Below are 25,463 nucleotides of genomic sequence, written 5' to 3'. Positions count from 1 at the left end.
TTTTCACAAAGCTTTCCAAGCCCTCTATAAAGGCTTTCCCTATTTTAAACTCATATTGCCCCTCTGATGCCTTCCACATTTCCCCGCCCTCCCCTGAAATGTCCCATCCCACGCAGGGCTGCCCCTGGTCTCACCGTCCAAGATGGCCCACTGATTGTCAATCTCTGTATGTTTCAGGTAGGAGTCTTCAATGGTGGGGTCGTAGTCAGGCACAAAGATCTTCTGGAAAAACTGGATGGTGAGAGCACTCTTTCCCACACCCCCATCCCCCACCACCACCAGCTTGTAGGTGGGGAGGTTATCGCTGGGGACAGCGCTGGTTGCCATGGTTTCGGTAGCTCAGACCTAGGGAGGCAAGACACGGGGAATGAGGTCAGGGTTGTTCTGGGGCTTTTTTTCTTTCTCAGTTAGGGGAAAATGTTCATGGAGTTTCCTCCCTTCTTATAAAGAAACAAGTAGAAAAGTACCCTAAGGTAGAAAAGTTGGAAAATAAAGAAATGGGGAAAAAATTAAAAGGTATTACCCACCCAGAGACAGTCACTAGTCAAATGACTTCTTCCACCCCCATCTACTGAACACCAGCTGTGTGCTGGGCCTAGTCTTGGGAATATGGTACCACAGGTCTTCGACAAGGACGGCCAGGCTGCTGTGGCAATCAATGCATGCCTGTAATCCCAGCATTTAGGAGGCTGAGGCAGCCGATCACTGTGAGTTTAAGGCCAGCCTAGGCTACAAAGTGAGTTCAAAGCCAGCCTAAACCACATAGCAAAATCCAGCTTAAAAAAAGAAAAAGCCATGTCAATCTGGAACTATATAGTCATTTAATTCTGTCCTAGAACTACACAGGTAATCATGACGACTTTGATCAGAGCGGGGATGGCACAAAAGTTCACCTTTCATATCATCTCTTTCTCCTTTATAAAATTTTCTTAACAGAATAGAACCTGTTGGAAGTTCACACGCATCATGAGGAGCTGGTGCATGCAAATAACAAATAATAAGAATTATCTCTCCTCACCCTGTTCTCCCTCCCTAGATTTCTTTCCTGTTCCCATCTGCAAATGATCCATCTCCCTATTATCCATCCTTTTATTTTATACTTTTTGGTTCAATGTTGTTTTTAAAAAATGTTTTACTAATACATGTTTACAGTACATAATGACTCATCCATCATGGGGGGGTCAGTATATGCGTAACACATCTTAATTCTTTTTTCATCCCTTCCCCTCCTCGCCCTCCCCCTCTTGGTCTCCTTCCCTTTTGCAAAAGACCTATTATCTCTTATCAATTGGAATGCTTTGCTGAAAAGGGAAGGAGGTCTCAATGTAGAGTTCACCAAGGCCATGAAAGTTTAGCACACCTGAGCTCAGGGACTGAGGCTCCTCCAATCTCTAAATTCTGTGATTCTGGCTCCTTTCCCTCTGTCTGCTTGCCTTTCGTCATACACAGTCATGCTGGAATCTCACAGTATCTGATGCACCCTGTTTTCATTGGGGAGAAGGGAGGAATAGGTGGAAACTTCATTTTCATGGTATGGAACCTAGTTAAGGCAGTGCTTCACCAGGGTGATTCTGCCCCCAAGGATATCTGCAAAGTCTAGGATAATTTTGATGGTCAAAATAGAGTGGGTGTCACTGGTATCTAATGATGGATGCTACTAAACTCTTCGCAGTACTCAGGTCAGCCCCTCACCCAATAAAAAACTTCCACAGCTGGGAGACTTGGAGCTAAGGTAACTTGGAGATAGCAAGAAATGTGGGGCCAGGGTTGCAATGAACAACTGGGCCTTAACAGATAAGGGCTGACTGCAATAAGGTAATAGCAGAGAGGAGAAGGGTTGCCACTGAAAATAATGCCACAAAGGGACAAAGAAGAAAGGCAGGCAGGGGCCACGGGAGGAACACTTAGAAAAGCAGGAGGGAACCCAGCATCTGTCACAACGATAGAAGCCAGCAGTCTCCAGGAGGAGGAGGCTGACAGTACCAGATGTTACACACTGGTAGTGAGGGTGTCACCTAAAGAACAATTAAGGGCTGTGTCAGAGATCCAAGCTGCTCACTGTGAATCCTGCTGGGAGGATGTAAAATCTGCTGTTAGGGCATCTTGGGTAACAGAAAAATTGATCCTGGAAAGAAGAAACAAATGTTTAACCTCACCTCTTTGCACAATAAAAAACATCCCTTGCATGCTAGAAAGAGGAGAGTCACGATGTGTGGCAGAGGAATGGACAGTCTCACAGAGGGAAGGGAGGTAGAGTGGCCCGAGGGACAAAGGACTGGGGATCCTGTAAGCCACCCCTTCTTGGAAAAGCCACTGACCTCTCTAAGCCAGTTTCCTTTTCTATCAGCTTTAAGGGCTGGCTTGGGGGATATTTATAGTTATTTTCAGCTCTAGAAGAGCCTTCCATTCTAAGTTTTGACAGAAAGAGGGTGTGGTGGGTTAACTAATGGTCAGCTTGTAACATCCAACTGAACCGAATCAGCATGGTGGTGGGTGTGGAAGGCCCACTTGAGGATTGTTGCCAGCAGCATAAAAAGAGAACTGGAGGAGAAGAGGGTGTGCTGTGGATTCTTCTGGAGAAGCTTGCCATGCTGGTCTTCCTGATATAAATGCAGCTGTTCTCATCATTGGAGGAGCTCGGGTCCTCACTGTCACCGAGGATGGCTGTGGTTCTCTTTGGGGGAGCTCTGGTCCTTACCTTGAGTGTAGCTTCCTGGCTCCAATGCAGATCCCTCACCCCAATGGTGCAGCTTTCTAGCTTCCACCACTAACCTTCAGGTCTTCCCAGTGCAGATCCTTGATACAGACTTGCATGAACACTGTCGTGGCTCTAGACCTCCAGTCATGGAGGATATTGCCATGGGCTCTATGTCTTCAGCGGGACTTGTGCAGGACATTGCCATGGAATCCAGGCCCTCAGCTGGATTCTCTAGGCCTCCCGTGTGTGGATAGACCTCCTCACTCTTTTGCATTTGACTCTTTGGGTGAATATAAACTAATCCTATAAATTAAGTGTCCTGTATTAAATCCATTCCCTTGTAAACTCTGGCAGAGCGTTAGGCACCAACATGGGTTATGGGGCTGTGCTAATCTGTATGCGGCTGCAGGCCAGGGTTGCTGCCAAGTCTTTCAGTCACTGAGGTCTGATGTTGACATTTAGGACTTCCCCCAACGGGGAAGTCCACACTTGTATACACTGCTCTAGGCCGGGCCGAGAACACAGTTGCATGATTATGTAAGAATTGAAAATAGCCATAGCTTCTCTCTCAGCTCTAGATGTGTAGAATCCACTCAAAGGCGGTATTAGGGGACATGTACAAAATGAAAAAACTGCGTGGTGGGAATTATCTACATAATTTGAATATGATGCAGCCAATTAAAAAGGATGATATTCACTAGCCAATAAAAATTTTATAATACAAATGAAAATACACTAGGCTATAAAACAGCAAACACAGATCAGATGAACCTACTTTTGGGAATGTCTCCATATTTAGGGGCATATCCATGCATGAAGGGTTTGGGAAAGGTAGTTTTCTCAATTGTCAATTTTGTAAAATAGACATGTACAGTCACCTTCATCTGCACGTTCTACATCCACAGATGCAACCAACTATGGATTGAAAATGTTTTCAAATTGTGTTTACACAGAGTTTTTTCTTATCAGTACTCTCTAAACAATATAGTATGACTGTACAGCCCATTGTATCAGGTACATATGTAATGTAGAGATGACTTAGAAATATGGAGGGAATGTATTATATGCAAACACGATTTCATTTTATATAAGGGACTTGAGCATCTGCAAGTTTTGGTATCCACAGAAGTCCTGGAATCCCCCTTGGATACCACGGGACAGCTATGGTATATGTATACACTGGGAAGTTTGATAATATTTCAATGTTCCCCATAAAATAAAATATCCAAGCCACCTGAAAATGTTTGCTCTAATTTAAACTCTGTTAGGGCAGGACTCAATCAGGTGCTGTCTGCAGCCCCAGAACCTGGTTCGCACATCTCCCTACAAAGATTCAATGACTTATGGCTTTAACCCACTGAGCTCTCCCAGGGAGAATCCACAGCAGCGTGGCGGTGCAGAGGGTCCGGAGGGGAACCAGAGGGTGATGGCCCAGTGGGCCAGCTCCTCGCAGGTCAACAGAGCTCGGTGTCAGCTCCTCAGATGCTCCCTATTAACCTTTATTGTCCTTGCCTAGCATGGAGAAGGATGCTGGGCCAGGGTTAAGATGTGATTGCTGGTGAAACAGGCGGTTTTCAAAGCTTTATTTGAAAACTGCTGGTGGCCACATGAATAAAAACTACCAAGTGGGTGGGAAGGTATTAAGAAGTAAAATCCTTCCTGCTGGTTTTCTTCTTTGAAAGCAAACACGATAGTACACTAATAAATATAATAAAGGACATAAACTTAACCTCTGAGTCAGAGCTCAGGCCACCCACAGCAGAATCACCTGGGGACTTGAAAAAAAAATGCCCTCTGCCTGCCAAGGCTGCTGGAAGGAAACACTGGGCTGAGGGCCCCTCCTTTTTACAGAACCCCAGGACTTTTCCAGGACTTGTATGGAAACCTTGCAGCCCACAGGAAGTCAGATCTTGGGGTTCCCTCCCCACTTGGGGCATGTTTCTGAGACTCAGTGGAACAGGGTTAGACTCTGTAATCCACACACACGTCAGGTCAGGTCCTTGTCCTGAAAACCCTTTGAGTACTGCCCACTGCTAAAGAATGAAGAAGTCCAGACTCCTTCACTGGGCATTCAAGGCCTGTTACCAACTGTCCTTGTGACCTCTCCAGCCACACCCCTGCTACAGCCTTTCACACTCTGGCTGCCACCCCCGGCCAGCTGTGTTCTTGGCCAGCCGTGTTCTCGCCTGTGTGTCCCAGGCTCACAATGGGCCGCTTCTGTACACAGCCAGGACCTGCGGAGCGCACAGCTCTTCCTGGCTCAGGTCCAAGAGGTGCCTCCCTGGGCACCCTACGCCCTGAGGCCTGTGGTTCCTGCTTCAGGAGCCATCATCAGGTTTGAGATCTTCTCCCCAACTCCTGTGCAGAGGACAGAGGCTACAGCTTGCTCCTCCCCATCCCCGAGACTAGTACAGCACCAGCACAGGGCAGACGCTTGCTGAAGAAGCTACAGGCTCAACGCTGGTGTTTCTGAACAACCTACCAGAGTTGGCTCTTCCCACACAGGGGGAAGGGATGGCTCTGACCCAGGGGTTGGTACTGTCTGCAAGAGGTTAAGAGCAATCCCAGGACAGAACCCTTCCACAACCAAGTGTGAGCCCAGGAAGAAAGAATAGGTTTTCAGGGCAGAAGAATGAATCCAGGAAGCCTTTTCAGAAGGGCTGTAGGAATATATCTTTCTGGATGGGAATGTTTTCCATTTCCAGAAAAGGAGGGATATATTCCTCTAGCTAAATGAAGTGTTATAAATGGGGAGGGTAGTCAAGATGACAAAAGGCATGCATCACACTCCTACAAAATTCACTGATCTCATATGGTGCACAGAAAGAGCTTTCTGAGAGCAACACACAAGTCATGATGAAAGTCACCACAGGATAAAAAGTTGGTTGTTCCTTAAGGAGCAAACTGCTTATATTCACAATATCTACCTCCTTTCCAATATTCTCAACTAGAAGGCACCTTACAGACCATTCTAGAATACTGGCTCTAGAAATCAAGAATGGGCCCCTTTGAGGTGGGAGAGTGACATAATTGTAGACTTGGGTTCTTTTCAAAGTTTTCCCACGAATTTTGTACACTGGATGCTCTCCTACTGACCAGCTGAATGTTAGCAGAAGAGACACCTCTCCCTCCCCTTCTCTCCACGCGTGCCTGTGTTTCTGTCTCTCCCAGTTCTGCTCTGAGGCTCCATGACTCTGTGCTGCAGTGTCCGCCTCCTCCCACTCCCTCTCCTTCTCCTCCTCCCTCATTAGAAGCCCCTCTGCTATCTCAGTTCTGTTACAGCCAGATGACACAGGCCTGTGTGGGAAGGACACCCATCATTTGGAGCACTGTTTCCAGGGAAAACGGCTTTGAGGTTCCAGGCAGACTCCTCCAAGCAGAAACCAACTTTGAAACAGCAGCCACTTGACAGTGGAGACAGCTGACTGGTCTCCATGGCAACCATTCCAGCACCCCGCCCAGTCCACAGGCTGCACTAGCAACCTAAACCATTGCTCATACTGGAAACATCTTCCTAAAAGGCGGTATTGCCTCTTCAACAATTTTAATAATATGTGTGCAAAAACCTCAGGCATCTTTAAACTGACAAGTAAGCTTTTTTTGGTTGTCTGGTTTGCGTTCCATTTCTTTACCCACAGTCAGCACCATCTTGCATGGTTTGAAGTTGTGTTCTGAATGCCAGATTCGCCTCCCCGCACAGATCATAAGCTCCTTGGGGCTAGTGTCCTGTGTTCTCATTCTCTTGCCTCCCACAGGGCCCAATACCCAGGGGGCTTGGTGTCTATGCATTAACTGACTGATTCTGCCTCAGGACAGCCTTCCACTCACCCAAACTTTCCTGTATCCAGAAGCAGGGGAATGGTGGCCATCCTTCAGGAAGAGGCTGGCTCACACCCCAGCTGGGTGGGCTGGTGACCCCACTACATCTTTTTCACTCAGACTTGCAAGTTTAAAGCTTCAAAGTGAGGTGGCTGGGTCTGAGACCGTCTGGGAATAGTCTTGGCAAAATCCCAGCAATCTTCAGTAGGACAGCCCAGGAGGACAGCCCTCCACTCCAAAGCTAGGTAGTAGCCTTGTTCACTCCAGCCTCTGATACGAACTGCTGTGTGATCTGGGGCAAGTTCCTTAACTCCTGAGTGCCTTAGTTTCTTCATGTGTAAAGCAGGAGAATAGGACCAGGAGACTGTGTAAGACTCCAGTGACAGTAACTGCAGTGACAATCCCTGCTAGATCACAGTGATAACTCTCACAGTGATAACTCTAGGAGTTGGGCTCCCACACACCTTTCCATGTCTAGCCCAACTATGGACACCACAGCACAGGGGGCTATGGGAGGATCCTAAGCAGTACAGTAGTGGGCCCCAGGAGCCCCCCAAGTACCAGTGTCTAGAAGTTAACTATCCCTCACCAAATCTGACCCTTCTTCTTAGATTTCCAGGTTCTAGGGCTTCCATGGAGCGTGTTTCTAAAATTAATAACCCCAAACCACTGTATCTCGTTCCAGGTAAGCAACAGGCACACGTGACAGAAATGGCGTCCCCTGCAGATGTCTAGATGGCCACAGGTTCCATGGTCACTGTCAGCTATACTCAGCCCGGTATCTAAAGCTGTGTCTCACAGCCCTGGCTAGGGTCTACACTGTGTGGTAAGAGGTGTACAGCAGTACCAACCACCACGATTCAATGGACCTTCACTGTGGGCTGGTCAGATGCCAAAGACCATGCTTAGGCCTCTAACGCCATACTATGGCTAGTTCTTTTGTCAATCAATTGGCATATGGCTTTTAACTGTTATCATGATTTATGACCCTACAGGCATTCTTCATCCTTGTAGATCTAATTACAGGACCACAGACTGTTAACAGGCCAAATCAATGGGCAACCCAGAGGCCTTCTCAAAAAATGCTATAAATTTTATTGGTGGCTTGGTATTCACTGTTCTTTTGCCTATTTTGATACTAATTACTTTAAAGATACCCATCAGTTGAACTGAAAGTTCCCTAAAATACGACTAAATATGACTAAAAGAGAGGGCAATCTCTCTACTACTAATGGGGCTCTTGGGAGAAGGAATTCACATGCAGTGGAATCCATCCTGGGAAGCTAATCTCATCCCCAACATGTCTGGGTGTGCCCAGCTGTGGGGGATGAGGACACATTAGGGGGAGTGACCCAACCCATGTGGAGGAAATGGCTCCACATTCCAGGAGCTGCCCTTCCCTTCGGCACAATTCCCAGAAATGGGCAGCTTCCCCAGAGCTGCTGACCTGCAGGCTGTACGTAAATGGTGTGTGACCCAGGAGAGGGCCAAGGCCATTGGCATCCCTCTAGGGTCCATACTCCCCTCTCCAAGAGCCTCCCCCAGCCCTATGCTTCATATCTTTACCAAGTCAAGCCAACACTGCTATTCAATCCCTGGACTCCTCTAGGAAGCACTCAGTGAGTTCAGGTCACTCTAAAGACTTAACCATGCACCCAGCCATACATGCCATACTGTGCTACAAAGGCCTTAAACATCAAGTCTAGATGGGAAGTGTACGCCAATGGTGCTGCTCCTCCCAACCCCAGAGCCAAGGCAGACATCACTGACTGATCCTGAGTCTCCTCCTCGCTCAATCTTAGAATCCTCTCAGCACAGCACTTCCGGCAGCCAGAACCAAGTGACTGACACAGAGAAAAGTATTTGCATTCCAGATCTAACCCACTACCTTTCTGTACCATTTAGTTGTGATCCTTTTCCTTGGCAAGGGTGTGGGGCAGCGATGGTGAACCTTTTGGAGTGCCCAAACTGAAACCCCAAATCCTCTTACTTACCACAAAGTGTCAACACTGCAATTAAACCTGAAAGTGAGGTTTCAGTTTAGTAAAAACAGCTGTTATTTGGTGTGTGGTTTCTGGGGCAATGTGGCTCCAGGGTCAACAGACAGGGCTCTGTGTGTCCATGTGGCATGTGTGCCATAGGTTCGCCATCACTGGCCCAGGGGCTTCAGAAATAAGCTGCCTGGCTATCTTCTACACAGGACTTGTGCAAACCCCCTCGTGCTTGCCTGTTTTCCAGGCTCCTCTGCCAGGATCATACCTGACTGCTGCGAGCAGGGCAGAAAAGATCACCCAAAGATCCAGTGACCCAGCTAGAAGCCAATGCTTACAGAAAGCCAGGGGGCTCCTCCAACTTTGGCCCTACCACGCCTCAGGACCACGTGCTTCATATCGCACTGCCATGAACACCTGTGTCTTTCTCCACACAAGTGTCCCACATGATGGACCAGGCCTGGGCCTAGCGCTCTACCACCCAGCACTGAGTCTCTGAGTAGTGCGCATAAACTACAATACCCACCATGTTCAATAGTGGGCATGTTAAAAAATGGCAGGAATGCTTAACAGATGCATCAGTTGCTGTTGGAAGATTTCACCACTAATTAACTCATCTAATTCTCACAACACCCTTTCCAGGTAAGAGCTTCAATTATCCTCATTTTATAACTGAAAAAACCTGGGACACTTGGAAAATTAAAATAACTCTTCTAAGAGTACCCAGCTGGAAAGTGGCAGTGCCAGGACCTGAGACTGTCACATGGAGCATGTTTCCGTGGCTGCTATGGTGGTGGACATGTGCGTGCAGAGCCAAGCCCCAGCAGAGGCCACCAAGGCCATACTGCTGTTCCTGCAGGGGGAGCAGTCGGGCAGGGCAGAGTTTAGGAGGCACCCAGGGCAAATGCTGATCACTGAGAACAGACACGGTGCCACTTCAAACGTTGAATTAGTCAGATGAACAGGACACAGACCTGGTCCTTGCAGGAGCCCCAGCCCTACGGACAAGAAAAGAAGCTGGGGGCACCAGGCAGCTGATATCTTATTTTCTAGCCTCTTCATGTGGGACCCTCTCCATTGTACTGGTCACTGCCCCAGCCCATGTAGTGTCCCATAAATGAGCCACTCCTGGCCCAGCTTAGGGCTGCCCCTCACTTGGGGCTCCTTAGGAAAGAGCTCGTGCTCTGGAGTCAGATTACCTGTCACCACAGCAAGCAAGCAGAGGGGACAGTGGCAGATCAGCTTCACGGTGACAGGAGAGGCCAGCAAGGCTACATGGGACATGGCTCACTGTCTGGCACAGAGCAACTGGCCAGTGGTTACCATCATCAACATCCCCTTCAAAAGTTCATTCCAAGTTCAACAAAGCACTTCTGCTGCTGCTCCAAAACCCTTCCTGAGATCCTCGAGCTCCCTCCAACTAGTTAGTTTCAGAAAGACAGCTCAGTACAGCGCAGCCCTTCACACCCACTCCCTGCATGGCTTCAGTTCCCAATGCAGCCTTGAGGGGACACCTATGGGCCTGCCCGGGGTCCCCACTGCAGTCCCCAGGACAGCAACTTCCCAACTGCTTGCTGACTGGATGAATGATAGGACAGGAACCACGCCCCTTTCTATCTGTCCCCAAATACTCAGGAGGTGTTTGCTCGATACATATAGCATGTGAAAGATACCAAACTGCTACTGAACTCAGCACATAACAAAGTGTCTCCCTCCAGTCCTTATGTCCAAAAGTGTGCCCTAGGGTACAGGCAACTACTTTGAAGGCAATAAGATTCACTATGATGTCCATTCTGGTTTGACTATTATCTTCTTTTGATGTCCTGTAATGTCTCCAATGTTTAGGTTTTATTGGTCTTGTTCTGTACTGTTTTGTTCAATGTTATTATACCTAATGATATAGGCAATTCTTTTTAAGGAAGCAAGAGGCATTATGGTAACCATTGTTGATAACCTTGTATTCTGTTTTTACATCATGTGCTATGTCTATCCTTTGTTTTGACTGACTGCTTTGTTTTGTCATATTTGGTTTTACTCTCTTCCAAAAAAAAGTAATAAGAACTAAGGAGTAATAAAACCCAAAATGTGTAAATTTTGTTGTAAAAAAGAGAAGGAAAAAAAGGGCTTCAAAGGATACAACTGCAAGTGTGTTTAGGTGTGTTAAGATAGATGACCATATTACTAAGTTTTTGTTGGATCATTGAACACAACTGTTTGTAGTCTCACTGTTTGAATTGTCCACTTTCTATGCTTTAATCCTGTAACTTGAACAACTATTTCTAAGATGACAATATGTAATCTATTAACTAGTGATTTCTTACCATTTTTTTTTGAAATTCTGTATTACTTGTACCCTTATACTGTTTTGTTTTTCCTTTAAATAAAAAATAAAATAAAATATATTTGAAAGTTAAAAAAAAAAAAGTGTGCCCCATTAGAAATTCTAGCCCTCTGGGTGCTCTACAGTTGGCAGGGTAGAGCAACTTTTTTCTTAGAAAAAAGAAAGCAGAGAGGTCACAGGGCAGGAACCCAAAAAAGAGATTCAGAAGTGAGGCCACCATTCTCTAGTGACACACACCTGCTCCACTCCATAACACAGGCCTCTAGTCAGTGCCCCATAGCGTCCTCTAGGGACTATAGGACTTGGGGACCCTGAGATGAACAAGCCCTGCTGTAACCCTTGGGGCTCAAAGTGCGAGTTTGGAATCAGATAGGCAGACAGAGCCAAATAATGCAGGCGTCTAGGAGTGGGAGCATGTCACCGGGCCTGGGGGGACTGGGGAAAGCTTAGCAGAAGAGGTGTCTTAGTTTTCCTGTAGCTGAGAGAAAATACCTGACCAAGTTTGCAGAGGTTTCAGTCCATAATTGGTTGCTTCCAAGGCAGGGTGGAATGGCAGAGGAGCATCGCAGAAACATTTTATGGCAGAAGGCAGCAAAGCAAACAAGCAGGGGCCTTAGCAGCTTTTTTCTGCCCTTTTTATACTCTATCTAGGCTACTAGGATTAGGGCGGTACCAAACAAATCAATGGAGTAATTTAGTAATCACGCACTCTAAATCAAGCCACTCTAAAAAAGCCCCACCTATGACCACATGAGGTTTTGGAGGGAGGACATCTAGACACAAACTGTAACAAGAAGCAATGCCAGAATGGAGTCTTAGAGGCCAAGCAGGTATTGGCCAAGTGAAAAGGACAAGCATGTCCCAGATGAGGAACAGAAGCTACCAGGTATGAAGCACAGAAAACCAGAGAGGCCCCAAGTGCTACAAGTCCCGTGATGTAATTAAGTATGGGTGTGTATACAGATTCAGCCCAGGACAGAGGTCAGCAATGCGTCAGGGAGGCTCACTGTGTGTGTTGTGGGGTGGGGGGCGGGAGGAGTTGGCTCCCTGAATGCTGAGACATCTTCATCTCCGCATCCCTACAGTAACCACAGTGCAGGCCGTGCAGTGGCTGCTCAGGAAACTTTGGACAATGAAGGGATAAATGGCTGAGCCTCAGACCTCCCCTACTCACGGGTACATGGAGTGCCCCGCAGACTGCTGCAATACAGACCTGCTAGAGGGCTGCGGGGTCTACAGGGCCCACGCAACTCACCTGATGAACTCGCCATTAGCCAGTAGGAAATGTGGGCATGGGCCCAGGGAGATGGTGAGTTTCGCAGCTCAAACTCAAAGAGTCCTAGAGCTCAGAGGTCAGGAGAGAGGATGGGAAAGGGTTGGAGGGCTGGGAAGGAGCAGAGACAGGTGATGGCTGGCTGGGCCATAGGGATCCTGTGTAAAATGGGCTATTACCCCATTTTACCAGGGGGAGAGAGAGTCCGAGATGTTACAGCATTTGCCCAAAGGGACAGTTTAGTAAAGGGAGAAGCTGAGGTCTGGCACGCAGCCCCAACAAGCCACAAAACTAAAACTCTGTCCCAGTTGTTGCTCAGCCAGTCCACCCAGCTTGGTGGGTCTAAGGGCTCTCAGGACCCAGAGCGGCTGAAGGTCCATGCAACCTTCCCAACACATGTCTTGCCTGGCTCTGGGTCCCAACCCTCAGCAAGGACAGGGAAGGTGGGCAGGACCTCAATACAGAGGAGAGGAATAGGGGGCCCTGTGGTGCCAGGCTTTGTGGGGCCAGGGCTGTCACCAGGCTCACAGCTTCCATGGCTAGCAGCTGAGGGAAGAGAGGAAGAAGTGGCTCTATTTTGAAATCCTTGTTCTCAGTCCCTGGAGGTCTATTAATACTTTCCTAGTGCAGGGGCAGTCTCACCTGTAGCTGAGAACTGCTACAGCCTCCCATGGGAATCTGCATGTGACTAGGAAGGTCAGCTGGTAGTGACCCGAGGGAAGGACTGGCCTCTGGACACCCAGGATTCCCCACCCCAGGAGCCAACCCCTCCCGTCCTCACCCCACAACACACACAGGGCCCTCTGCTCACTGGGCCTCTCACCTCACGCTCCTCCTTGGGCTGCTCAGGCTCCTCTCTGCACAAACCAGATTCAGCCGGCACCTCTTGCCATGGCCAACCCAGGCCCTCACCCCAGGGTCCTCTCTCAGATTCCCAATCTCTTCCTTTTTTGTCCCTTTATTTCATCCCTTTATCTCAAATCTGAGACCAAGACCCAGTAACTCTGCTCATGTGGCCCCTCACTACAGTGGCTCCTGTCTGCCCTCTGCCTGGACCCCTTCGTTAGTATGGTCCCCCTTCCTGCTCCACCATTATCACCCCTCAATCACTGTTGAATACAAGGATCCTCCTGGAAAACTGCCTGTGGGAGTCACTGACAGGGCTTTCCAAGCCCTCCCCAAACCTGGCACCGTTTCCCCTGGACAGTGCTGCTCCTTAGGGATGGCGCCATGGTCACCAGGCTCTAGCCCCTGGCAAGGCACTGGCCCCTCAGGGCAGCATCTTCCACTGGGCTCCCTGTACTATGAAAACCCCTATGTGGAGCTGCTTCAGTTTCCCCCAGAGGGTTCTAAACTGAGCCCCAGAAGTGCTCCCTTCTGCCAGACCCTCCTCTACCTCCCTGAACTTCCTTCTTGGAGTCCTTTGCTCCTGCCTATGGTATACCAGGTGGCAGCCATTATTCCCCTTGACAGCTCAGGGACACCTTGCCAAGAAGGCCCCGTTAGCCCTCAAGAACCCTGAACGTCAGAGCTCTGTGGTTCTCCAGGGCCACACGTGTCATCTGAGGTCTGGCCACAGCGTTCCTAGCTGGCCACAGGGCTTCTCTGCCTCTTCTGGGGAGCATGTTCCTTCCTGTTCCCCTCAAATCCTGGAGCTGGATGTTGCTTCACTGTCAGAGTGGAGCAGAGCTTGAGGGTTGGACCTTGTCACCCTCGTCTCTGCCCCTCTCCCCTCAATTCTGCAGTTATCCATTATAACCAGAGTCTACCATAGGGTTACCAGAGAGGTTACATTTTTAACCAGAAGCCAGAAATTGGGAGTTTTATGTGAGAGTTCCAGAGTTTTAAAATACTGGCTAGCAATTTAAAAGTTTTAAACATGGCATAGCCACCTGACCTTCTGGAGCAAGTGTACATGCTCACATTGTCCGGGGATCTGGCTGCCCCAAGGCCGACTTTCCTCACTGTCTTGGTTTGGCCCACTTTTGGCTGCAAAGCAAAGGATGGAGACATGAGAGGAAGTAGAGCTGACCCTGAGGAGGGCAGTGGTGGCCTGAAAGGAAATTTCCAGAGCAATGTTCTCCAAGGGGAGGGGACACAGTGCCCCATAAGAGTCAGAGCTTGGGGAGGCAGAGGGCAAAAAGGCACATTCAGGAAGGCTTAGTGGCTTTGATTTGTTTGCATCATTTATATTCAAAATATGAAAACCATTAACAAAGAATGTGAATACTTTCATGTTTACCTGAGAAAGAGACAGGGTCTAAGTTCTTCCCTGAGGCAGGGCAGGGAGATCCAATCTCCATTTTTAAAAAGTAACCATTTTTGAAGAGTAATGCTGAGAGAAGATTGGGGCCAAATAAAAGAGAGACTTCCTGAAAACGAGTCAGGCATGGCAATGAGGAGGCCAGGGAGGTGTGGGATTTTCCTCTGCAAAGGCCTGTGGAGAGGGCTGCAGGAGGACTGGCAGCCTGGCTTGGGCATCCAACCAGGGCTGCAGGCAGGGTGGGATGACTTCTCGGGGACCTTTCCAGAACCAGCAATTCAAGCTCACTCAGCTGGAAAGGCAGGAAGCCACTTTCCACCGCTCTAAATGGCTGCTGTGTGTTTTTCTGCCCTCCTAACCAGCCTGGCCAAGACAGGCACTATGGCATGGAAGGACCAGGGCAGAGCAGGCAGACTGCTCTATTCCCGGGGAGGGCTCATACAAAGGGCAGTAATGGTTGAGGAAGGGGGGCCAATGTCCCACCCCTTTGCTTTCTACCTAAAGTGCTTTCATTAAAAAACCACCAATCAAAGCTTTGCCCCTCTGAGGCTGTATAATCGTGGACAAATTAAAAGCCTCTACACAAAACTACGGTTGGTGAAATAGCAGCAACCAGCTGGAGGTGGAAGCAGGCTGAGTCCTGTGGCCAGGACTGATAATTACAATGCCTGTTTATTACATCTTGACCACATGTTAAGCACCTTATACTCATCTTCCCCGGCCCACACTGTATCCTCAGCTGAGCTGAGATTACTGTTATGTTCTCCACAAGCATCCAGCTATTTGCCTTGACAGCACTTCACATGCTGGTAATTAATGCTTAGTTCTTTATGATGTAATGTGTCTTCTTAGTAGACTGTCAGAGTTCAGCACATGGCTAGCATAAGAAGGTGCTCGATCAATACTTTTTTATTTATGTCATCTCTAAGTCTCATGGCTACGCTGTAAAATGTTCCAGTGGGAATACACAAAACTCAACACCTGGGTTTGCTCTGGTCATTAGAATAGAAACCCTGACTTAAGAATTTGATCTGGTTAGTAATAATGACAATAATTACCCCATAGCTTCTGCAGGTCCCAACGATAAGCCTAGGATGCTTGGATAAGCACTTTAAGGCCCCTTACGGATATAAACGGGTGTCCACAGCTTAGTCTAAGACAGATGTTGTCATTGCTCTACAACCCAAAGTAATGAAATCTGGAGTTCTTTGAAGGTCTGGGTGAAAATGTCCAGGGCAGTTGGTCCCTGGGAAAGAGCATTAAATTAGCTTTGAGAAGAGCGATATCAGTCCCAGAGTGTGATCAAGCAAAGGGAGGAGCTCTGGCATCCACTGTCAGCTTCTTCTCTGTTCTAAGCCGCAGGAACCCCCTTTCTTCTAAGCCCTTGATGAAAGCCTGTTATATTCAACAGCAGGGACTTAGTGGGTCTTAGGGGCTGAGCCTCCTGTATACATGTGTGACACAGTGAATCCTTTGGAGTCCTAAAGAGGAAGAGGCACCGTCTGAGCAATTTTTTAAAAAAGCTAAATTATATCCTCAGGAACTTCTGCAAGGAAAGAATCCTTTGGGAAGGATTAGGAAACACTGGGGTGTTGGGGGTGCACCTTCCATTTCCGCACATGTGGGATGTGGGCCCGAGCCAGTATAACTGGACCAGAGAAGACAAGGGGATGGGGCAGCTGGGACATCTCCGTTTATGGAAATGGAAAAGGAGGCTCAAGAGGTGGGGTGTTCAAAGTCACACAGATGACAGAGTGGAGCAGAAACTGGAGGCAGGGCTCCCCCCCCCCGGAAGGGAGACCAAGAGTCCTTAATGCTGTCTTGGCTGTCAACTCTGAGCCCAGCTGGGTGGCCCCAGACCTCTGCCTGAGCAGCAAGTCTTGCCAGAAACCCTGCTTGAGGCAATGGGCACCCCTGCTTCATACACAGACCCCCCCCCAGCCCTCCGCCTAGCTTTCCTATTCACCCACACCAACCCTAAATAGAAAAGCCCCTGTGCAATGCTTCATTAGAATGGTTATTTTGTTGAAGTGCCAAGTGACCAGCTCCTGCCGCCACTTTCCATCCCTCCAGCCATCTCCAGTTGGAATCCAGAAATAAAACAAAGGCTTTGTTTCTGTATTTTGATTTCCTCCCTAAAATCTCAACCATGCAGGAAACACCCACCCAGTCCCAGATAAGTGGACTCAGGCCACTGTCCACTGAGGGTGGGTGGGGCTGGGGTCAGCAAGTGGAGCTGGAGGAGAGGCTGCAAGGCTGGTGGGACAGAGCGGCCTGGGACACCTGACCTCTGTCCAGCCTGACTTCCTCAGAAGGGAAAGGGCTTGGGTGTGAAGGAGCTGCCAGCCAAGGAACCTCAGCCTGCCTGAGGAATGTGGGTGTGAGGGATGGCTAAGTACATGTCTGTCACACAGGGCTTTGCACATACGCCCCCAAGGCTTTGGGACAGTGTCTCCACCCTTCTTCCCTCAGCTCCGGGTACAATAAAGCAGGCATTGAAAGAAGAGCATGAGAGAGGCTATTCTGGGCTGCGGGGCTGACTCCTGAGAGAACGGTAATGGCTAAGAAAGATGCGTTTGCCCTTCTTTGGGCCTCCATTTTCAGGGAAGTGAAAATATAAAGAATGGAGCTTGTGGGTTACCTACAAAGAGAGGTCTTCAGAAATTCTAAAGGATCAAAAGAGAAAAACACTAAATTAATATTAATTTTGCTTTTGAAATGAAAATAATACTCCGGGGAGAAGGCCACGACCTGTCCCAAATCACCAACTCCTAAAGGGTAAATGGGCCTCCCAAGTTCCAGGACTCAAGCAGTCTCCTAGGAGGTCCACTGCCTACAAATACTTTTAATCTCAGCACTTGTCATACTACGGATAGCTTCACATACAGTAAAAGTATAGTATGCTCTTTGTGAACCCAATTTTTTAATTAGAAAGCAGGTTTGAAAATCCATACACGTGACTGAATAATGATTTTGTAATGTATGTAACGGCTGTTATTGGTATCATTTCTACAGTGAGTCAGGCCCCAGGGAACAGGCACTTGTTCAGGGCTCAGCCCCCAGCCTTTGCTGACTTTTGTATCTCTATCAGAGGGAGATGGACTGGCTGTGTGACTCCTCGTTGGCAGCTCAGGGGCAGAAGACATTTCACCTCATCCTTAATAAAGAGAACTGAGGGACTCCCACAGGTCCCCAAGGAGTATTATGAAATTAGTTCAAACCTTGGCCCCCAATCATGACTCACAGAAAAAGGGTCTGTCAGGTAAGGACGGTATTCCCAACTGAATGTTTGATGCACGCACAGCTTTTAAAAAGCGGTGCTTTGCTCACTGTTCTAACTCAAGCCCAAGATACATGCAAAGAGAATCTCCCCAGGCTCCGGGGGACAAGCACAGGGTAGACAAAGAGACTGCAAAGAGTTGGGTGCCAACTGCCTCCACTTGTCACAGGCAGCTCCTACCTTCTCCAACTGGGAAGCTGCCTACCTCAGCTGCTCCTGCCCAGCAGAAAAGAGGACCTGTGCCTGGGGGCCTGGGACCTGTTCTAAAGGGGAAGAGACATGGGGGATTAGAAAGTGTCCTAGTAGACTTAGTCTCCTTCCTTCAAAGTAGTTTTATACTTTAGAATATAAAAAGAATTTTAAAAATACATTTTTAAAAAGATGTTTAAAATGGGTTACCTAACGAGCCATTGTCACTTAGATATAAAAAGAGAATCATGTCTTTGTCTTTTCGAAGTATACCTTCCATCTTTCATTTAAATTCCAGTTCCGTGGGAGCAGCTGTGACTAAACCACGCTCTGCAACCCACGGTGGCGAAGGCAGGTGTTGGTGAGGGTGGATGAACATCTTTGAAAAAGGTCAGAGCCAAAAATGCAAACTGGCCCCATTCCCCGGTGTGATCAGAAGCTGCACACAGAGCTTCTACCAGTAGCCTCGACGGAGCCCCAAGTGGTCTTTTCAGTGGATAAGCTGGGGACATGAAACCAAAACAGAAAGCCAATGTATGGACACTCAAGGTAAGGCAGAAAATGAGACTAATCCAGCCAGGCCAAATGATCGGGATCCATTCTTCAGTCCTGCTCTCCCACGATCAGGAAGAAGTCCAGACAAATTGGTTATAAACTGTTCATTCCCACTGGGGATACAGTTCAGCAGCACAGTGCCTCCTGGCAAGTGCACGAGTTCAAATTCTGGTACCAAAAAAAAAAAAAGAAAAGCAAAGCCTGCTCATCCTGGATAATGGGTGGACAATGTTTGCTATATTATCTTTATGTTTTTCTTTTTTGAAATTAAAAAAAACAGCATGTACCTGATCCAGGGGTTTCAGAGTTGACTACAAAATTAATGAATTAATTAGAGTTGAGGGAGATGACTGCCAGCCCTCTCTGCCTCTTTCGGCCAACTAGCCGTAGCCACGAGCATGTCTTCTGCCTCACCACCTCCTTGTGCAGAGGCTGGTCTGTCCCCTCTCCTTGGGAAGCCATGGTAGCATTGGGTATGTACAGTCAGATCCTGTACCATCCACACAGAAGTGCCACTGCCACATCTGGTCCTCCAGTTCTGGGAAGAAAGGTGTAGCCAAAGGATCATGTGCTTCACAGAGAACTCAGTCAGAATCATTCCTGCCTCTGCTTCTCTCCGGTGATGAATTTGGGGACCTGCTTAACATTCCAGAGCCTCAGTTTCCACATCCATAAAAGACTAACAGCATCCAGCAAAATGACTGTGAGGCTTAGGTATAATAAATATGAAGCATATATAACACAGGGCAAGCCATACTATCTTTCTTTTGTTGAAGGAAAGATGTATGAGTGGATGTGTGGATGGATGGATGGATAAATGGAAAGATGGTCAGACAGAGAAGCTATCTCTAAACTATACCATTTGAGGAACAGCTGGATAAAAGTAAGACCATCAAAGCCTGGTATGGGATGGGTCATGAGAAAGGAAAGAACTTTGTAAGGTTGAGACTCCACAAAAAGTGTTGACTGGCGAAAGGCACTAAACATCTTGTCTCTAGAAGTGTCCAGCAAAAGCCATAGCCCACCCTAGGAGCTGTCACAGGAGGGACTCCCCTGTTCAGAGTTTCCCAGTCTTTACTCAGAGTCACTTTCCCATTCTGGCCATATTTGTCTATTGCGTTAATGTTATTAGTTTAATCTTTACCTTAAAATCACTATATTCAAATGTTGGCAAGGCTGTGGGAAAAAGGAACACTTCTACATTGGTAGGAAGGTAAACTAGGTAGTATAACCACCATGAAAATCAGTATGGAGATTCCTCAAAAAACTAACAATATTGGACCCAGCTATACCTCTTCAGGATATCTTCCCAAAATAAAGGCATCATATTACAGTGACTTTATACACACACACACACACACACACACACACACACATATCAGCAAAACTCATAATAATTCCTAAAAGCAGTCTATTGTTCATCACATGAAAAGATACGGCAAATGTGGTATACAAATACATAATGCAGTACTACTCAGCCATAAAGAGGATAAATTTGAGTCTTTTGTAGGCAAACTGAAGCACCTTGAGACCTTGATTTTAAGTGTAGTAAATCAGACACAGGAGTTAAATATAGCGTAGTTTCTTTTATATATGAAACCAAAGTTTAAATAATTTAAGGAGTAAAATAAAAGATAGATGATAGGAAACAGGGAGATGGACTCTGAGATGGAAAAGACACCTGGGTACAGCAGAAAGGAGAAGGCAGAGAACAGTGAAGTAAAAATGAATAAGGTATGATTTCTGTGTGTACCAATTCCCCATAGTACATATAGCAAAAGTATACTAACAAAAATTAAAAGGAAAAAATTATCATATTAAGAAAAAGCATACTTTTAACTTAAAATTTTGCTTCGGTTTTAACCTGGGCAAAATATCTATTTAAAAAGCAGCTTTGATGTGATGCCTGTATTTTCTCAGTAATACCTATAAACCAGTATGTGACCATTGCAATGGAAGATGCGTCTGCATGTGAACTGCTTAAGGGGCCCTGCAGCAGGGAGGGCTCTCTGCTATTTGAGGGTGCTTGAGCAATGATAATGTTCTTCATTCTTGAGGTCCTTTCTGGTCTCCCAGCATATTTCATCTGTGTATTTCATCTAATCCCCATGACAACCCTGAGGGAAGAACAGAAAAGTCACAGATGGAGCCCAGCCCGAGCAGCACAGGCCCACCCGGGCCCTATACATGGTCACAGAAGGCCGGATTGAAGCTCCATACCCCGACACTCCATCCTGCCCTCCTCTGCTCCACCAGCACACGTGCACAGCCAGCTCCATTCTTGGTGTTTTCCCGATCTCACTAGCAGAACACCCTGTGTGGAAATTAGGCTCTCTACACAAACAACACGCTCTTCTCAGGCCCAGAATGTCACCTCATCCGCTGGTGATGACCCACACTGTCATCCGGCCATCTGGCCATCAGCAGGTACCATCTACTGAAGCTGTTAGAATATTAAAGGACAAGGGTTGCTGCACAGCTCCCATGAGAGAGATCCCTATAGAAAGCCACCTCGGGTCACAGTGGCCAGAGAAAAGCCCAGAGGCGGGAACCAGGTGGCCGAGGGCTAGGAGAGAGGGTCTCTGAGAATAGACGGCACCATCAAAAGCTGCCTAGATAAGAGATGGGGACCACAGATTACATGCCAGCAGCTGCCAAGGAGCCCAGCATGGCCTTAACCCCAGCCTCAACGCATCGGCTCGACCACCTGAAGTGTAAGTTGGTGGCAGTACTGTGTTCTTTGCCATAGCCCCACACAACAGGCTAGCAGTTTACTGCAACAGTAACCCTGTGCACTCCTGACACCTACCTCCAACTTCAGGCTGCCCTGAAGTGGCATGCTGGCCTGGCTGGGACACTGAGCAGGTCTTCAACAAACACCACTGAAGCAATGTGGCTCTAGACCAGGGATGGCCAACCTGAAATCCAGAGCTCGTTTTTTTAGAGATCCCCAAATTCTCTTGATATACACGCCTAACTTTGCACAACAAGCAGTTTTTCTGGATTTCTCATTGCTGTATGCAAAAGGCCAAGTCCAGATCATAAAAACCTTAATTCTGAACTCCAGGCCCTCAAACTTCTTAGTTACTTGTCCCATGGAAGAACTCAATGGAAGTTTACAATGACTCCAAAAGAGCTGTGAGGAACTTTGGGACATGTGGGCACTGCTTAACCTACTATATTCGAGTTTTGTTATTTGTACCCCAAAACATCCCCCACTGACTCTGCATCACAAGGCCCAGAGGCATTATCTATGACTATGAGGACAGGGCCTCCAAATTCACCAACAAAATTCCTCCCAATGCAGAATTCTCAGCTTAATCCCTAGACCAGGAGTTCTTTCCAGATGCCCCAGCTCACAGGGAGCTCACCTAGGTCCTTCTTTTTCTAATCTCTAGACAACAGTACAAGTACCTCATAGCTGGCTAATGCCTGCTTGGGCCTGGCAGCTACAGAGCCTCTGGAACTCAATGCATACCCTCTGACAGTTGAGAACATTCCAGCTTTGGACAAGAACCTGATCCCATTTAGTCATCTGAGTACTGTTTGAACAAACTCCATAAAGCTCACTACAAGGTATGTTTTTAATCACTGTGAGGGAAACACACACTAGGGTGGTTCATTAATTACATTGATTACAATGATTACACCAGATGTAAAACATACAACCAAGGCCGCATTTCCCTGAGAACTTGCTAGATTCAGAAGGCTGGTCAACATATGATTCTGACAAGTCACTCCAAGAACTCAATGGAGGCGAGCCTAGCAGTCTTTCCTGGTTCCAGGTAGTCCCTGAAGCTCAGGAACCAACCCCAGGAGTAAACGGACTTGTCACGTTCTCAGAAAGTAAGAAGTATCTATGGGTAGAGCTAATAATAAAGAGTTACACCTGTCACAAAAGTGTCTTCTGTAGCTTAAAGCATAAGAAGTAATAAACAGAAGCTGCTTTATGCAGAAGCAGGGCTGACAACCCTTGAAGATAATCACCTGCCCCATGGAGGGCTCTGACCACCCCTCTCCTCCACAGGGAAAAGTCAAGGTCACCTCTAGGGGCTTCAGTTTCCACCACAGCACTGGGCTTGCTCACCATTCCTCCCTCAAAGAAGCTGGCAACCTTGAAAATTACAATTTTCAGGCATCAAAGCCTCCCGCCCCGGCAGAGAAAGGCCAACTGCACCATAAACCACTGACAGAGACACTACCTGGCCAATGGGCAACGCGAACAAAGCCAAGGGTAAAAACTATGCCTCAAAACATTTTCAGCCCCAGTCATCCGGGACAGGCAATTTAAGGAAATTAGGAGGTTTACAAAAATGTTAGCAGTTCAAGTTTCTTTTCTGGAATAAGCAGCAGAAGAAATTCTACTGTCTCTGTGAAAGTGTTTTGCTCACTGCTAAGCCCTGACACATGTCAGTTATTAGCAACACACATAGCCACTACCTAGTACTTCAACCTGCCATGCATGTTTGCAGAGAATACTAAATTATCAACGCTTAACACAGGCTGCACCAGAGCCCAGGACCACCAGACCCTAGCACCACGGACCAGCATAGACATATGGCCCAAAGTATGGACTGAGATGCCATCCTGGGCAAGCTGCTGACCTTTCTGGCCTCAGTTCCCCCATCTGTATGCAAGGATAATAAAACCTTTCAGGAGGTGTCAAATGATGAGCAAGGGGTCCCTGTGAGCTTTGCTGTTTTTGTAGAAGCCTGGGGCCTCCAGGCTTCTAAATCAGATCTGCTTACTCCTGCTGCCAAGCAAACCTCTGTGGAGGTCACAGTGTGGAGTCTGCTCAGTCGTGCTGCCTGGTTCAAGACAGTGGGAGTCCTGGAGAAGCAAGAACCACTGTAGTCTAAGCAGGTTCCACACCAGTGGGGGCCCACGTGGGAGGAGAAGCGGTCTCAGAGCCAGGATCAAAGCCCCAGTGCTGTGGTCTTCATCCCCCTCTCCAGTCTGTATCTTGCTCCAGGCCAGCCCCCATCTCAGGTCTACCCAGGGTCTAACTGCGTGTCCAAGGGTCTGTGCTGCTGCCAGGCAACACCTCTCCTAGGAGGCCTTCCCTAACCTCCCTGGCAGGAGGACTGGCCCCAGAGTGCTCCCACAACCCTTGGGCTTCTTGGATCCCCCCCGCCCCACGACCACGCTGTCTGGTCACCTCTCCCGCGGGGCAGGGGCTGGCAATGTCATACGTGGTGGGCACCTGCCCTGTCAGGTCAATGTATGAGTCCAGGCCCCAGTAGTGACCAGAGCCCGAGCTCCCCAACCTCGGGGCGCAGTTAAAAGTGATTTGCAGGCGGGCTGGTTTTTATTATGCAGATGAATGACACACCCTCCCCCTCCCCCGGCCGAACCCTGCCCTCGTTAACGCCATTTTAAGGGGGAGAGAGCTCTCTCTCTGCCGCGAGCCCGCCGCCCACCTCCCCGCCGGCTCTCTGGGGCGGCCGCGGACCCCGGAGTGATTACCATGAAAGGGTCTCGGGTGGCCAGCGGGCTGGCAAGCTCTCCCGGCGGGGTCTCGGTTGCAGCCGATTTCCCGATCGCACACCGCCACGCAGGGAGCCCCAGGAGGGCAGAGTCGGCCCCGAGGCAGCCCGCGCGTGGAGAGCGCGGCGCGGAGCCGGGGGCGGCCACACCTCCGCCCGGAACAAAGCGGCGCGGGGCGGGGGCGGCGCGGCCCGGCCTCTTCCCCTCCGAGGCTGCCGCGCGCTGCACTCACCGCGCGCTCCGGTCCCGGCCGGCTCCGGCCCACGGGCCGCCTCCTCCACGCCCGTGCCCGCGGGGCCCGCGGCTGCCGGACGGACGGACGGACGGACGGACGGCCCCGCGCCAGCCACCCGCCGCCGCTCCCCGCCCCGCGCCGCCTTAAAGCGCCCGCGCAGCCCGCGCGCCCCGAGCGCCCGGCGCGCAGCGCATTCCTGCTATTGCCGCGGCGCTTGCTAAAAATAGAGCGCACGGCGTGCGCGGGGGGGCGCCCGACCCCGGCGCCGGGACTGCATGCCGACCCGGGGCGGCCGCGGGACCTCGGCCCACGCGTGCAGCGTGCCTGGCGCGTCACGGTCCTCGCTGCCGCGTCCCCCGGCCCGCGCACTTACGGGGATCCGATCACAACGCCGGGGAAAGTGGCGTTAAGGAGATTGTCGCGCGGGGATTCGCTCGGTCCTCTTTTAAACGCTTTGGCGCTGCAACCTTTAAATCTCAGCCGGGCCGGGCCAACTTCTGAACTTCGGACTAGGCGTTCTGGGCGACCTGGCCTCCACCATGACTGCAATACCGAGACGTGTTTTTCCTAGGTCCTGCCACCAGCGTCCTTTCTTTCTCTGGCCCTCCCGGCCAGGGCCCAAAGTTCATTTGGTTGGGTGCGAAGGGAACAAGCGACACTTGCGCACCATTGCATTGTTTCAGTTCCGCTAACTCCTCTCCATCCGTGTCATTTTCCTCCCATTAAAAAAAAAAAAAAAATCACACACCATAAATTTCCACCTTTACAGTGTGTTCAGCGGTTGAAAGTGTGTTCGTGAAGTTGTGCAACCATCACTGTGATCTAAGTCCTGAGCGTTTTAATCACCCTTCCAAAATAGTAGTCACTCCTCATTCTCCCTTCCCCCTAGCCTTGGAAACCACTAATCTACTTTGCAGTCTCCCTGGATTTGCCTATTCAGGACATTTCTATAAATGGATCTACACCACATGTGTCTTTTATAACTAGTTTCTTTCTGTAAGCACAATGTTTTCATGGTCCATGTGTGTTCTAGCAGGTAGCAGTATTTAGTCCTTTTCATGACTAAATAATATTCTGTTGTAGGTACATACAACATTTTGATTATGCATTAACCAGCTGATGAGTGTTTAGGTTTCCACTTTTAGGCTATGATGAATAAAATTGCCGTGAACATTCCTGTAGAAGTCTCTGTATAAGCATAAATTTTCATTTCTCTTGGATATGTCTCAGGGTGGAATCACTGGGTCTTCTGAGCAATTTTTTTTGGAAAAACAATTTGTTTTCCAGAGCAGCTGTACCCTTCTACATTCCCTCAGGCCATGTTTGAGGGAT

The 25,463-nt window shown here is 48.7% G+C and overlaps 1 protein-coding gene across 8 annotated transcripts in view; it reads right to left on the bottom strand.

Moving 5' to 3' along the window:
* The window catches only part of Mras (muscle RAS oncogene homolog), a 53,772-nt gene extending 29,084 nt beyond the window's left edge, over nt 1–24,688 (bottom strand). For 2 of the 8 annotated variants that reach the window (XM_063249067.1, XM_063249065.1), the window contains exons 1-2: nt 24,129–24,260; nt 135–345 (exon numbers count right to left, since the gene is read on the bottom strand). In XM_063249067.1, the coding sequence (XP_063105137.1) occupies nt 135–327 (193 nt within the window). In that variant the 5' untranslated portion in view covers nt 328–345; nt 24,129–24,260. Of the gene's footprint in view, nt 1–134; nt 346–1,360; nt 1,482–23,875; nt 24,044–24,128; nt 24,261–24,504 lie in introns of those variants that run through there. The other 6 variants (XM_063249066.1, XM_005006704.4, XM_003476744.5 and 3 more) reach the window with 6 other exon arrangements.
* Between the last annotated feature and the right edge of the window lie 775 nt (nt 24,689–25,463).

Source organism: Cavia porcellus, unplaced genomic scaffold (genome assembly GCF_034190915.1).
Source record: "Cavia porcellus strain 051 isolate PalLab524CR breed Dunkin Hartley unplaced genomic scaffold, mCavPor4.1 scaffold_5, whole genome shotgun sequence".
Classification (NCBI taxonomy): Eukaryota; Metazoa; Chordata; class Mammalia; order Rodentia; family Caviidae; genus Cavia; species Cavia porcellus.
This window is presented reverse-complemented; position numbering and strand designations above follow the sequence as displayed.